The sequence below is a fragment of the Acanthopagrus latus genome, chromosome 20, assembly GCF_904848185.1.
Source record: "Acanthopagrus latus isolate v.2019 chromosome 20, fAcaLat1.1, whole genome shotgun sequence".
Lineage (NCBI taxonomy): Eukaryota > Metazoa > Chordata > Actinopteri > Spariformes > Sparidae > Acanthopagrus > Acanthopagrus latus.
This window is the reverse complement of record NC_051058.1, coordinates 16,384,347-16,398,834: the sequence shown is the minus strand read 5'-3', so window position 1 is coordinate 16,398,834 and position 14,488 is coordinate 16,384,347. Positions and strand designations below refer to the sequence as shown.

The window sequence follows — 14,488 nt, the reverse complement described above, 5'->3', positions numbered from 1 at the left end:
TCCTCTTTTTCCTAAAATATCCCCGACCTCTCAGACCGGCTCTGTCTTCATGAGAAGCTGTGATCTGCCACGTTCCATATTAACATATTGCTGTCAGTCAGGGCCCCCCTCCTCCTGCTCATCGTCTAATGTTATTGAAGAGAGAAAGATCAGAGGGGCAGGCGTATCCCCACACTCCATCAAGAGAGTGTGTGTGTGTGTGTGTGTGTGTGTGTGTGTGTGTCTGACCGGCTGGCAGGAAGTGGGGGCTCTGCTGCCTTTGATGGTCACACTCCCTCAGATGTGTCATTGCTACAGACGGCGGCTTGCCTGACACACCGTGTCTCTGCTCGTTGGGCTTGCGTGCATGGAGAAACAACAGCCATGATATAGTCACGTTAACACACACGCACACACACACACACACACACACACACTTGCAGTGGAAACACACAATTATTCTGCATAAAAAGACGAAGTGGCGTCCCGTCGGGACGGACAGATCCACCCAGCCCTCTGAGCCAGAGCTGCTCGGTCCGTTCCACCTTTCCGATTTACTGTGAGTGATAATCGGTTCTGGCGTGTGACCGTGCCGGGCTCTTTGTCTATTGGTCGCGCCTGTCATGCAGCCGGTGAGGTGTGTGTGTATGAATAAGTGTGTGTGTGTGTGTGTATTTATGTGCATGTGCGTCACCGTGCTCTGGCCGCGCTGCAGAATTGCAGGGAGGCTCCGGTTACATTGTTATTCTAAACAGGGTGTTTTCAGCCGCTCGTCCTCCTCGCAGTCATTCAGTGGAGCGATCTGTCAGTTCGCTCCCCTCCCTCCTTCCTCTTCCCTCCAGGGACCAAACTGTGAACTTAACACACTCGGCTCTGATGACTTCCCTGATGGTGCGAAAAACAGCCAACTCTACAGCTGTAATGTTATTGCTGGAGTGGCTTGAATGTTGCATTGTTCTTCTGGTTTAAAGTGTGTGTGTGTGTGTGTGTGTGTGTGTGTGTGTGTGTGTGTGTGTGTGTGTGTGTGTGTGTGTGTTTTGGTGCGTGTGTTTTGGTGTGTATTACATATTCAGAGTGAGGGAGGGGGAGTGTGAGTGTCACTATTCCAATCTCTTCCCGGTAACCCGCAAAAATGCCAGGGTGGGGTGAGGTTGTATTTGTGTGTGTGTGTGTGTGTGTGGTGTTTGGGGGAGGTTGTTGAGGTCTAGATGAAAGTGGAAAAGCAGAGGAGGAAACCAAATAATCGTGAGGGGTGAGGGAGGTGAGGGAGGTGAGGCGGGGTGCAAACGAAAGCAGAAGAGAGAGTGTGTGTGTGTGTGAGAGAGAGAGAGAGAGAGAGAGAGAGAGTGAAAGAGGGGGGGGAAAAGGAGGGGGCAGGCGTTCTTAAAACACTGTGGAGTCCAGATCAGAAATAAAACATTAAAAAGGGGAGAAGAAGAAGAAGGAGGAGGAGGAGGGAGAAAAAAAAAAAGGGAGGAGGGATTGTGCTCGAGTGTGTTATGCGTGCGGATCCTATGAAGTGAACGCAAGCCGTGGAGTAAAAATTGTGCGAGCCCAGAGAAGCTCAGCTCTGCATGTTCGAGCTGGTACTTTTTTTTTTTGATTTAGACAGAATTTGTTTTTCTGCAAGATCCTGGTTTTTTTTTTTTCTGCCCCTCCTGGTTTATTACCAGCTAAGACAAAGACAAGGAGAGAGGAGCTAAAGAGAGAGAGACATGGTGAGAGGGTGATAGAGAGACGCACAGTGAATAGATGTTGCGCAGCTGACAGCAGAGGAAGCGGCAGAGAGAGAGAGAGAGAGAGAGAGAGAGAGAGTTTCCAGCCATCGCGCTCCCCGACCGCAGCCTTTTTCTTCCTGGGAGATTAAAAAAAAAGAAAAAAAGAAAAAAAAAAGGACAAAAGCCTCCACCGCCCCCACCACCCCTCTCCACCTCCCCAACCTTCTGCAAACCCGCTACCATCCGAACACCAGCCTGCACGTCGCCGTGTGTGTGCGCGCATAAGGGGACGCCGCGGGTGTATGGTGCTTTTTCTCGCAGCCCCTCAAAGGCATGGACTGAAGATGATGCAGCCGGGGGCTTAGTGAGAGCTCGCTCCGCGCAAAAAAAAAAAAAAGAAAAGAAAAGAAAAAGAAAAAACCCTTCCCTTTCGCCAACAGGGCCAGACCAAGAGGAGCAACTCCGGGGGAGGGGGGAGGGGGGGTTGAAGGAGTGAAGGAGGAGGAGGAGGAGGAGGAGAGCGCGAGGGGGGGTGCCCTCCTTGGATTATTGCGGAGGGTCTTCCACTTCCCTTTTTTTCGTATTTTTTTTTCTTCTGCCTTTTTCCCACTCGTCTCCCTCATCTCGTGTTTTTTTTTTCTTTTTTTCGCTGCGATGCGTAGTTTTTAAAGCCGAAGAATGTGGAGACAACATTTTCCAGGCAAGCAGCATGTTTCCTGTTTTCTTTTCTGGATGTCTAATAAAGTCTGGCATGTGGGAGGTGGGAGGGGAGGTAGGTGGATGGGGAGAGGTGGTGGTGGTGGTTGGGGGGGACTGAAGTATGGATAAGAGGAGGGCAGAGGGAGAGTGTCTGTGCGTGTGTGTGGGTGTGTTGTGTAGCCGTCAAGGTAGGCGAGTAGTCCAACTGTGTTGTCATTTCGAGGTCCGCCCGTCCTGCGCTGCCGCACTTGGCTCCCTGTTTTCTGCCTCCTCTGCGGTCTGGGGCTTTGAGCGCGCTCCGTAGCTCGGGGCAACACCGGAGAATAAAAGAGCGGGAAAAAAGAGAGCGAGAGGGGAGGGGAAGGGAGGGGAAGGGGAAGGGAGGTCCGGCGTGGTTGTGCCATGGATGCTGTTGACACCCGCTTTTGTCCCGCGGTGGAGTGCAAGCCCGGCCCGCCCATGCACACAGAGGGTACCATTTAAAACAGGCGTGCGCTCATTTTCTTGGCAGGGGATGGATTGGTGTGGCGGGCAGCCGGGTGGTGACAGGGGTGGGGCAGTTGCAGGACAAGTGGCCTTTGTGTGCTACTTTTTGGGAAGTGAAGGGAGGGAAGGGCAGGGGAGGAGGCTGCCAACAAAGGGTGCTTATACCCACCCACCCCCTTCACCCACATCACCCCCTCTCTACAACTCATGCAGTGACCTCGTGCTGTCAAAGGCAGATGAAGGGTTTGTGTGTGTTTATGGCAGGTTTTTTGTGTGCGCGTGTGTGTGTTAGTGTGTAAGAGGGAGGAAAGTAGTAAATGAGTAATTCAGCCTCAGTAAAGCAGAAGTACAGACTCTGGCAGGGTGCCATATGAAAAGGGAGGAAACTCTAGCAAGGAAAACAAAGTGTTGTTTGACCCAACGGCACATCTGTGCATTATGCCAAGCTTCTCCGTTACTCCTCAGTCAAGCTGCTGGCAGGCAGCCAAGGTTGTGTGTGGGTTCCTATTCATTTGTTGCCACATCCATGCAAGTGCATTCCTGCTGTGTCCGTGTTTTCATGCAGATCTCGCTTTGCCTTCGCAACTTGTGTCTCCACAAGAAACACTTGAAATGAGTGCACACATTTCAAACGAGTGAGGTTTGAAAGTGTTCTGCTGAATATAAATGTAGTGTAAAATTTTCTTATCTAATCCTTTTGCAAGTTACTAAAGATGGCATAGTTAACGTACTTTTGCACACCTTATTTTTCTTGGGCTACTTGTTTCAAACGCTTAAAAATCTACCGTTACTGACAAGAGGCAGGATGCCGTATAGCTGAACCAGAGAAAATCCTCCTCTTGCTGCACAACAGAGTCCCACGTTTTTACTCACTAATGTCGACTGATGGTGTCTTTTCTGTATGGAATTATCTTTGGCCGGGCACAGATGCCAAATTGCAGAGAGCACATTAGTCAGAAAACAGCCAAGTTTTATTTTGGCCTTTGGGTTAGTTACTTGAAGAATTATCATGAATTAGTTACAGCACAGAAAATCCGCTGCCAGCGACATTTGCCATTTTAAACGGACAAAATCTGCTTTCAGTCATGGTTTTTCATGCAAAACCTGCCACCAGAATGTTTTATAGACTCCTCTTTGCTAATGAAAAGGGATTACAATTTAATTTGTTGGCAAATTGTTGTTTTTCCAACCCTGAAAGTGGAACCAGCGATCGAAAAAAAAACACCCTAGACGTGTACCCCTATTTCAGCCACTGTGGAACCAGTTATATTCTGGTTTTGTGCACCCAGTTGTAAACCATCAAGAGCATTATAACCAAACATAACTTGGTTGGGAACCTGGGGAGTTGGTTGCAATCTGGAGCCCAACAAAAAGAGTGGACCAAAAGTCCGAATCAAAGCGCTGGCCCCCGCTGAGGACACTTCACTTATTACAATGTTTTCGCTCAAAACTGGTAACAGAATAACATTAGTTTTCAAGATTATTGAAACGGCGCTGCTTCAAGGACTGGAGCTAATTTGGTGGAAAGCGGACCACAACACATGCAGGCCACATATCAATATTTCCAGCCCCGACTCTCCCCTCAGTGGGCATGTTCCTTCACCCGCACACTGCCTCCTCCTGTTTGACTGGCTGCCTGTGTTAACCAGGGGATGTGGGTCATGTTTCAGCACAGTGCTGCTCACAGTTAATGGCCGTAACTGCTGGCGGTCAGCAGCAGCAGCGGCAGCAGCAGCAGCAGCCCCCATCCGCCCTTGTTGTCAAGAAGGAGCCACCTGCAAACAGCAGCTTGGGGTTGCTAGGTAACCGATGGCAGCAGATGATGATAGCATGGTGGAAGGACTGGTCTACTCTCCCATTACCGCTAAAGTGACTTCTTTCTCCTGCGTTTCTCGTCTGTATTTCCCGACCACAACGCGACTGCCCATTCCCTTCTCCCTTCTGGTCCCTCTTCCCCCCTCACGGAGGCAACATAACACCAGCAGCAGAGGCCAGCAGTAGGAAGAAAACTCCCAGCTCCCTTTCCCCACATAATGGAAACTCTGGCCTCATCTCCCGGTGCGCCGCTCTGCTGCGTCCTGCTGCCAGACTCTGACTAAGTGTTGCTGGCTCAGGAACCGCAGCCTCCAGCCGGGGCCGAGTTCTGGTCCACAAGTATTTGTCTACAGGAATGATTAGAATTAAAATACCGATGAGTGAGAAAGATGGAGCGCGCACACACACACAAAATAAGTGTGATCTGATGAATGCTAGTAATCTACAACGAGTGGTTTTTAAAGCCTCTGCCTTTTCCACTGGAGACCTAGATTTCCAAAATAATTTTCATTGTGACCCAGTTCTCATTTTTTGACGAGTGTTGTGCGTTCTAATTGAGGAGAATGCTCCGTCTTTACACAGCTGAGATCACCACCTTTTTGTAATTTCAGAGACGCGAGACGATCACATTATCGCAACGAGCCGCAGTAGTAGAGGCTTTAATAATTTCAAGGTCTTTTTGCTCATCTTGAAACGCACAATCTTTTTGAGTGGAGAGGCTACATTAGTTTAGGACGTGCTACTCCCAAAGTAAGATTCAAGGTCGTACCGTTAATATTGTAACAGTTGAAGAGGCAGAGGTGTTTTTCTTCTAGTTGGGAGATGAATAATGAGCAAAAGGTAGAGAAACGGACTGATTTGAAGTGCCACAACAATTATTCAATAAATCAATTAGTAGATAAAATGTTTCTCACACCATAATATCGGATACTTCTGGATTATTGGTCAGATTAGATATGCGCTTCGAGCTCTGGTTGCTTAGGACAAGGGATTTGTTAAAGCATTAATGCGTGAATTTGTTTTGACATTTATAATTAATTGCTCATAAAGAAAAATCATTAGCCGCAGCCCTGCATCCGACAGTTTTTGCTTTGGCAGGTAAACTCATGACAGCAGCCGCCTCCCTTAGAGAAAAATGTACTTGCCCCAAATCATTTCACACACACACACACACAGACACACACAGACACACACTCACAGCCTGGCAACAGTTTAGCAACAAGCAGAGGAAGGGAGAACACAGAGGAAAGGAAATGAGGAGGATTAATTAATGGAGGAGTGAAATTAAGAGCCCTCCGCCTCCTGCAGTTCTGACTCCACAGCCCCCTGCCCTCAATGTGCATGTTCGCTGACATTTTACAGGGCATGGGGAGTATACGTCCTCCTCCAGTCTCTGCTCGATTCAGCTGTGGCCGTAGAGCTGGGCGACAGCACAGGAACACCTCTGCGTATTTTTTTTTTAGGATTTTGCTGCTGAACATGCTGTTAGAGCATTTTTTGAAACGAGAGCGCGGAGAGATTGTTTGTCACAGCGGAAGTGAAAGTTTGTTTCCATGCAGCAGAAGGCAGAATCTGTTTTTGATATTTGTGTGGGAAGACCTCAGAGAGGTTGTGACCGTACAAATCCAAACTGAGAACAGAGATCAGAACAGTTGAGGATGAGAATTCAAGAGGACAGTGACACAAAAGTGTTTAATTGCAAACGGCAAAGGTTGATCACACAAAAGCATTGATTTGTTGATTTGCAGGACAAAAAAAAATTCAGTTGGCAGAACGGCCTTTTGTGAGACGTTTACCTTGGTCGGGATGAGTTTGTTTAGGCTTTTCACTCATTTTACACACAAAAAACACCTTCACCTCCAGGTCAACACTACGGCTGAATTTGTGGAAACATGTCTTTTATACTTCTAGGTTACATCTAGACCAGCGGCTTTCACACTTCTTTTTGCCAAGGCACAGCAAAGGGCAAGCCAGAATCTCAGAGCACACCCCTATTCATTCATTTGTGCAGAATAGCCTCAGTGCATGTTTATTTTTATCAACTAATTCTGACAACAATATTAGTCCTGAAATATTTAGTAACAAGATAATTCAAAAACTTATTTGGCTTTTTTTTTAATTACATAAAAGCAGAAATGCGCATGTTTAACTCCGACACGTCCAAAACTCAAATCTTTTAGAATTTCTTTAGAATTAGAAATGAACAAAACATTACAAACAACATTTATTAAATAAACCGCCAACTATTTTGACAATTCTCTGATCTTAATTTTGAATATTTTCTGTGGCCCAAACAAGACATTTGAGGAAGTCATGGTCAACATTCATTGACATTTCACAACAACTCAGCGATTAATCAAGACAATAACTATTAGTCATATCTAATTCGGTTGCGTCATTAGGATCTACATCACATTTACTTTGACAGTATTATCCTTGCTATTATTGCTGTTGAAACAATACATTTACAATCCTAAATGTAAAAAAAAACAACAAAACCTGTAACTTAAAGAGTATCACTCACAACCAACTCAAGCAGTTTTGCAGTACTTTGGCTATAATGTCATGTTTATAGCTATATACATTTGTAAAGACACGTCTAGATGCACAAGCCGTCAAGTATCACCATAGAGACAAAGGTTGATGAGGGGGGTCTCATGAATGCATCAGAACCGGCTGTTGGTGGCATCGTGCAGCTGACAGACCCAGTGGTTTCAGGTTAAGATCGGTTTGATGTACATGCTGTCAGTTTACCACAGTGGGAGTGTTGCCTGTCACCTCCCCGCTTCCCGCTGCCCGAATACATCATCTCCCCTCCATCTCCATCGAAATCAGCAGAGTGAGAATCAATCTGTCACATAGGAGGACACATGCTCGCAAAATACACACTCCAGCTCCTTGAAAGACAGAGCGAGCAGGAAAGGAAAGGAAATGATGGGAAAGGGAGGAGGAGGAGTGATGTTTGCGGTGAAAGGAGGAGCAGTGATTACAGAAAGACAGCTGAGGAATGATGGAGGTGGGGGAAGAAATAAGATAAAGAAAAGGAGAAGCAGATACATGGTGAGCAAGCGGAGATACAGAGCTCGACATGGGCAGAGAAGGAGGAGCTGTCAGAAGATGCTATCACACAGGGGAGAGATCTGGGAGAAGGCAGCACTGCAGACGACGTGCTGAAATGTAACGGCGAGAGGGAGATTGAAAGAGTAAGAGACTGAAAGGTCAGAGAGATGGAGAAGAAACCCAGCGGATGATTCATCGGAGTTCATCCTGTCGAACTTCTGCCCGAGGGGTTCAGCGCTGACTGCCAGCCGTGCCTCACCCACAGCTTCTCTCACCTGCACAGCCACTGCCGTCTGTAATCTGTATAAGCCAGTAACTAGGGCTTAAATGAAGCAGGGAGAAGGTTGCATGTGTTGTGCTGCTTGTCTGTCAGTCAAGGACAGCCTTGCAAATGCATGCCGCAGACGTGCAGTGACATAATCGATATTTTTTTACATCACCATTGAGCATGTTGTGAAAGAGGTTGCTCTTAGTGCTGCATTCATTCGCCCTGCTGCCTGAGCTTTGTAGCCTCTTTTCAGCTTGTTATTTGTTTTGCTGCAATGACTGGTCCATTAATCGATGCTTTGGTCTTAAGAAAATTATTCCTACACTGTTTTTCAAGCAAACATTTGCTCAAGATGTCATGCTTTTCTTTATCATTTAAGATAAGAAATGAAAGTTTTGGGGGTTGTGAGAGCAATTTGAGGGCGTCACTTGCGTGATGAGTATTTTGAAATACCCATGAAATAAAAAGATTTAGCAGCTGAAGAGCGTTGGGGGGCTGGTGGAGGTGGTGTAGACCAAACTTGAGATCGAAGGAGATGAATATTGGACTTGTATTGATCATGTCGGCAGAAGCACAACTCCTGAGTAATGTTACTGTGTGGGACATCAGTCATACATTTTCTTCCTGACTGTGTATATGTCGGCTTACGCACATAAAATGTCAAGCTGATAAATACAGTAATACTGGATACCCTAACTCATATTATTTTCAGTATTGATTAATATATCAATATGTATTAAGTGTACATTAAATCCTTTAGTAAATAAATTAAAGCCCAAGAGTTATCGTTTGGTTTTCTTTCAATTAAACAACTCATAATTTCAGGACTTGAATACATGTGCACGAGCACACTCTCTCACACCGTCACCAGTTTCCGACTCCATCAGCCAGCTGCCTCCATTAATATTCAAGGTGCTGTCAGTCGCAGATGTGGCACAGACAAGCCAAGTTGCCACGCATCACCTTTCCAACCGTCATGTCACCCGTCTTGAACGGGGATTGCGATAAGTAGGCGTGGAAGCAGTGATGGTGGCTGGTGGTGGTGGGCTATGGGTGAGGACGGGGGGGGCCTGTCTGTCTGTCTGTCAGAAGAGAATATCCGCCCCTTTGCACCGAGAGTGCGAGGAGAATACTGGTGTTCGCGACTTCAACTCCCGGCGCAGATGCCAGTGGCGCCAAAAATAAAGTGCATTAAAGCTGGCAGCAGACGCCTGTTAAGTGATCACCATGACAATAGGCGGATGGCATGGGGAGATGACACCTCCACGCCGATCCTCCCCCGACCGCGAGAGGCTGCGCTGCAGGACTGCTTTTTTTTACGACGTCTCTCTCTCCCTGTCGTTTATGTGCTCTCGCCTTTCATCCTCCTCTTCTTCTCTGATATGTCTCCTGGGAGCTCTTTAAGCTAACAGCCAGTGTTTAGTCTGTTTTTATGCACGCTCATTTTACATTTTAATTTCACTCTTCCCTCGCTGTTCTGCCTCCCTCCCTCCCCCTCCCACCTGTTTGTTTTCCCATCGTGCCTCTCAGCCCTGTTCTGTGCAACGGCCACACACAACTTTCTCGATCTCAAATCTCCTAATCTCACCTTTATCTGCCCTAATCAGCCTCCTCTGCAGCAGTAATCCACCAGCGCACGTCTCTAATGAGCCCTCCTCCACCTCTGCTTGCCTTTTCCCTTCCTCCACCCTGCCGCTTATCTCGACCCTGGAGTCTGACGTCATCGTAATCTTCGGGATAACTTTTAAGTGCACACAGATGCACACTTGCACCGAGTGAGGACACGCTCGAGCATGCAAGCTAGAGGAGATCAGCAAAACATGAGATAAGAAAGTGATGTCAGGGATCCATAGGGGATCTCGCTGTTTGTCTCCTGGAGGGATTTTTGCCTGTTTTGTCAGCTTGGTCACATCCATAGCTGCTAAGTGAGTCTAAAGATCATGACCTGTGCAGTGTTAGGGCGCTGGTACTCAGCTGGGACCAGTCGCTCTCCTTCATAGGGTCCATCCATCCCCTGGCTGGCTTCTCAGCCCTGTGCCGTATGAATATTGATGCCTCCTCGCTTGTTAACATTGTATGAAGCAGGAGTCGTAATTGTCTGTCGTCTCAGCGCGACACGTCTTCTTCAGTGGGATGTGTGAGAAGGTCGGCCCACTGGGGAGCTCGGCTCCTCTCGCCTCTCTTCACTTCAAGTGAGAAAAGTGGCGAGGGGTGGGGTGGGGAGGAGAGCAAGTGGAGCGCAGACAAAACCAGAATTGCGACACGCACTTTGTCAAGAGCGCTGAAGTGCGGTTGTGAGTCGGCTGTGGGTTTGTTTCGGGGCTTGTAGCGTTTTCTCTAATGCTCTCCATTTCAATGATACATGGCTCTTTTGAGGCAGGGCAGCAGTGAAACTCATTTTTGAAGGTGTAGCTCGCAGTTCTTTCCCCTTTTTGTTTTTTTCTCCCTTCCTCTGTTCCACAGCTGCTGGTTCCACTCGCAGCCGAGGCAAACGCATGGATCCTCTCCCTTGAACTGAGAAATGAGAACAACCAAAAGTGTGCGCACGTTAGTGTGCAGCTGTCATACGCACACATGAGGGAGCATGAAGATAGAGCGCACGTGATTGTGTGTGTTTGTGTGTAGGCACCTGCAAGCTTCCACTTCCATTCACATGTCTGTGTATGTGAGTGGGTTTTTGTTGCGTGTGATGGAAGTGTTTGGGAACCGTGAGATCGAGAGGGTTCCCGTAAGTGAAGCTGTGGTCTAATCCAGTCTTGAGTAGGTGCATTGATTTATTGAGCAACGCTTGGTAGTTCAGAGAAGCCCCGTTTCCTGCTATATCCTAATCAGCGATTATCATGTGCACACATTAGCATGCGCACACACGCAGCAGTTATTATCATCTTTTACTTTACAAGTCAACAGTGAGGAATTGACTCCAGCTGGCAGGAGAGTGTCACTTGCTGATTATTCGTCTAATAATTTGCAGTTAGGGTTTTTTTTTCCAGTAACACTTGTTTTTCAAGTTATTTTATGATTATTTCTATGAAACTGTGTGTGTATATGTGTGTGTTATCATTTTTAATGCTCATTGAGACTGACTTTGACAACTTTTCCATATAATGACGCAAAAAAAAAGTTTGTGTTCAGCCAAATTATAAGGAAAGGGGTATTTTATCAGTTAAAACCTTTGGTGTGTAGCCATGTGGACTGTTTTGGGATAACCATCCCTGAAACTCACATCAGCGCCCAGAAACAGTAAAAAATTCTGTTTGAACAAACCCAGCGGTGTGTTTTTTCAGATCAAACAACAGTTATCATAGAGAGTATATTCTCCTTCGGCACCACAAATTAAAAATCAGAGGCAGAAATCTTGGAATCCCAGGAAATTGAATCGAAACTGTCTGCATGGATTAACACAAGTATGGGTAAGAAAATATAGAAAGCCTTCTGTGATAGGGTTGATCTGACCCCCTGAGCCGAGCCACTATAAGTGGTGAGGGCCTCAGTGCTGAGGCAATCCTGAAAAATGTTTTCCTAAACCTAGAATAATCTTCCATCCCTTTCTCCGTCTTGTCTCCAGGTATTCGGCCCCAAATCATGAACGGGCCAATGCATCCGCGCCCCCTGGTGGCGCTGCTGGACGGGCGCGACTGCACCGTGGAGATGCCCATCCTGAAAGACTTGGCTACCGTCGCCTTCTGTGACGCTCAGTCCACACAGGAGATACATGAGAAGGTAGAACACACACACACACACACACACACACACACACACACACACGCTTCACTTTACTTCCCCACTGCAGCAGAAAAAAGTTGATGGAGAGATGGAGTCTGTCACTCACTCACGCCTGCCTCTTTCTTTTCTTATCGCAGCTCCGATATGTGAAGCGCGTTATATTGGCTCCATACACGCTCGCCAGTTAAAATATAGTGGCTTCATTATGATTTAATGTCGCTTTGTAGCACAGCGAGCAATGCCTATATCAGTGCCATTGTTGTAATAGAGAGTCTTGTATGGCGGGGATGCAGTGTAATTACATTGGCTTGTAGAGGCTCTTTATTGCTTTTTATACAGCACCGGGGCTGCAAAACAATATATGGCCACGGAGATGGGTATCACCGAAGTGCTATCTCTCCATCTGCAGACGCGGTGAGAGGCGCAACATCTCTCCTCTGTTTTTATGAAAATGGGACATATTAAAAATGAAGCATTTGCATAGAGATCAATTCAATCAAAGACCTTGGGCGGCGAGGAGAAGGGGGTGGCGGTGGCTTTTCGTTTGTTTTAAGGCTGCCTTATCAGGAAAAACATGATTGTAATGTTCACCTCGCCAGCATATTCAGCAGTTCCCAGTAATAACTTGCAGTCTAGATACCCAGAGGGGTGGTGTAGACTGAAAATGTCCAATCTCTTCTTTCTGCGGCATTGGATGCGGAGATGCAGCCCTGATAACTCAGTTGTTGTCAGGCTAGACACCAGCTGCTACACTCTCCTCCATCCACACCAGAAAATACAGAAACTCATGGGAAAGGCCTGTCAAGGGTGGAGTATGATAGTGCCCCGAGGTTATGTCAGGTCTCCTACCCAAGTAATCCTTTATTTCTCGGGTGATGGGGGCATGATGAAACACATGGGTAAAGACTGATCAAGATCGAGTTACTGTGCCACTTCAGCAAGACCAAATCCTGCACGCAGCACCTGCGCTCCAACATCACCATCCAAGGTTGATGATCCCCCGTCTTTCTCATAGTCACATGTGGCTTTTAAAAGTTGGATGATAGCCCATATGGCAAGGAGTCAACACTGGCCTCTATCCCATTGTACACTGCCTGACTGTGCATCCAATTGTGGCATTAAGATTAGGGACTGCAAGTGATGTTTACATAAGCGGACAATCTGTTGATCTTTTGTTTTCGGGAATAAAAATGTCAAAGAAATCTACGAAGTGCTTGTAGAAGAGGCAAAATTCACGGGTGTATAAATTCTCACATTACCTCAGAATTGTTGATGATAATTCATCGGTTCATGGAATTGTTCAGCATTTTGGAAAAATATGCTTATTCTTTCTCACGGATCTAATGTCATGAGAGATAATTGCAACCACTTTCACGTCTGTACGGTAAATTAAGGTTGAGCGAGCAGCCGAAACAAGAATCTGGTACAGATCATGTACCTGGGGCAATAGTTACAATATTTAGTTTGATGTCATTAACTCAAAAACCTGTTAAAACCACAATGTATGTATTTTCACTTCAGTGTTTGTGTGCATTGATTAATCAAGATGCAGTGTGTTGAATTAGCAGTTGACATTTCTTTTTTTTTTACTTTTCGGAAAGGCGAGCCATTTATCCCAAATCTGTATTCCCAGCTTGCTAAATCGCTGCTAGCACCAGCCTCATGTTTACTGTAGAGACGTGAGAGCAGTTTCTTTCTCTTAAGTCTTGTCAAGAAAGTGAACAAGTACATTTCACAAAATGGCAAACAGTTCTTTCAAGTCCATATTTTCTAGAGGATACAGACATTTTTTCTTTTTTTTTTTTATCATTTACGCTTTTCTCTGCTCTGTGCGCCTCATTCACACAATGAAAAAGCTTCTCCTCTTCACTTACATCTCTGCTTCACTGCTGAAGTGGATTTAAAAGGTGCAATCAATAAAGGATCATAGCTTTCTCTTTATAACATACTCCACATTACTGTCTGGTGGTGCTCTGTGGTGTTTTAATGCTTTTTTTTACCCTGTGTTGTTTAAAGCTGTTATCGTGAGCTTTTCAGAAGTGCTAAATTCTCAAAAATAAATGTTTAGAACCACATCTTCTCTGCCAGGTGGAGAGAGTCTGTTGTCGGGGTGTTACGACTACCCCTCATCATTGCTCACCGTGACCTCATAGTCATAAAATCCCTCCCCAGTAAGCCGCAGAGTCAAACCGTGTGAAAGTGTATCACCGAATCGAAACCCCTTTTCAGCGGGACGCTCTTTCTCTCACGCTCACGAACGCCAAAAAAAGTGACGTGTCAAAAAAAAAAAAGCCCGGGCATCGTCAGAAAGGATAGACATTAACAAAGCATAAAGGCTTCGGTTACAGTGGGGGAGGAGGATATAGATTAGTTCAGAGTTTCCATTTAACTACAATCAGGGTAGATTTCCACTCAAAGAAGACTTGTCCAACTCAAAAACACAGCAGCAGACCTTTAGGCTCAGAGAACAGGAGCGTGTGCCTTTTTTAACCTTGAACATGTATCTGGGAGGCCTTGTCCGGGACACTGCTCTAATAAAAAGCAGTATGGAAATTTAGAGCTAATCTGCTAATCACAGGAGAGCTAATGCAGTTTGCCTGGAGAGCTATTATTTAGGTGCTGACAGGGGCTGCAGCTTGTACTGGGGTGGGGGGGGGGCAGCTTAGATCCACATCAGACGGAGTCACAGGGCCAGGTCACCTTGTCCATGTCAAGTAGCTGAGGATGAGGGTTTTACAGC

At 46.4% G+C, this 14,488-nt stretch overlaps 1 protein-coding gene across 5 annotated transcripts in view; it reads left to right on the top strand.

The window, feature by feature from the left end:
• LOC119009474 (C-terminal-binding protein 2) overlaps positions 1 to 14,488 on the top strand; it is a 106,670-nt gene that overhangs the window by 74,878 nt on the left and 17,304 nt on the right. For 4 of the 5 annotated variants that reach the window (XM_037080782.1, XM_037080783.1, XM_037080785.1 and 1 more), the window contains one exon: positions 11,591 to 11,745. In XM_037080782.1, the coding sequence (XP_036936677.1) occupies positions 11,591 to 11,745 (155 nt within the window). Of the gene's footprint in view, positions 1 to 2,232; positions 2,398 to 11,590; positions 11,746 to 14,488 lie in introns of those variants that run through there. The other variant, XM_037080787.1, reaches the window with a different exon arrangement.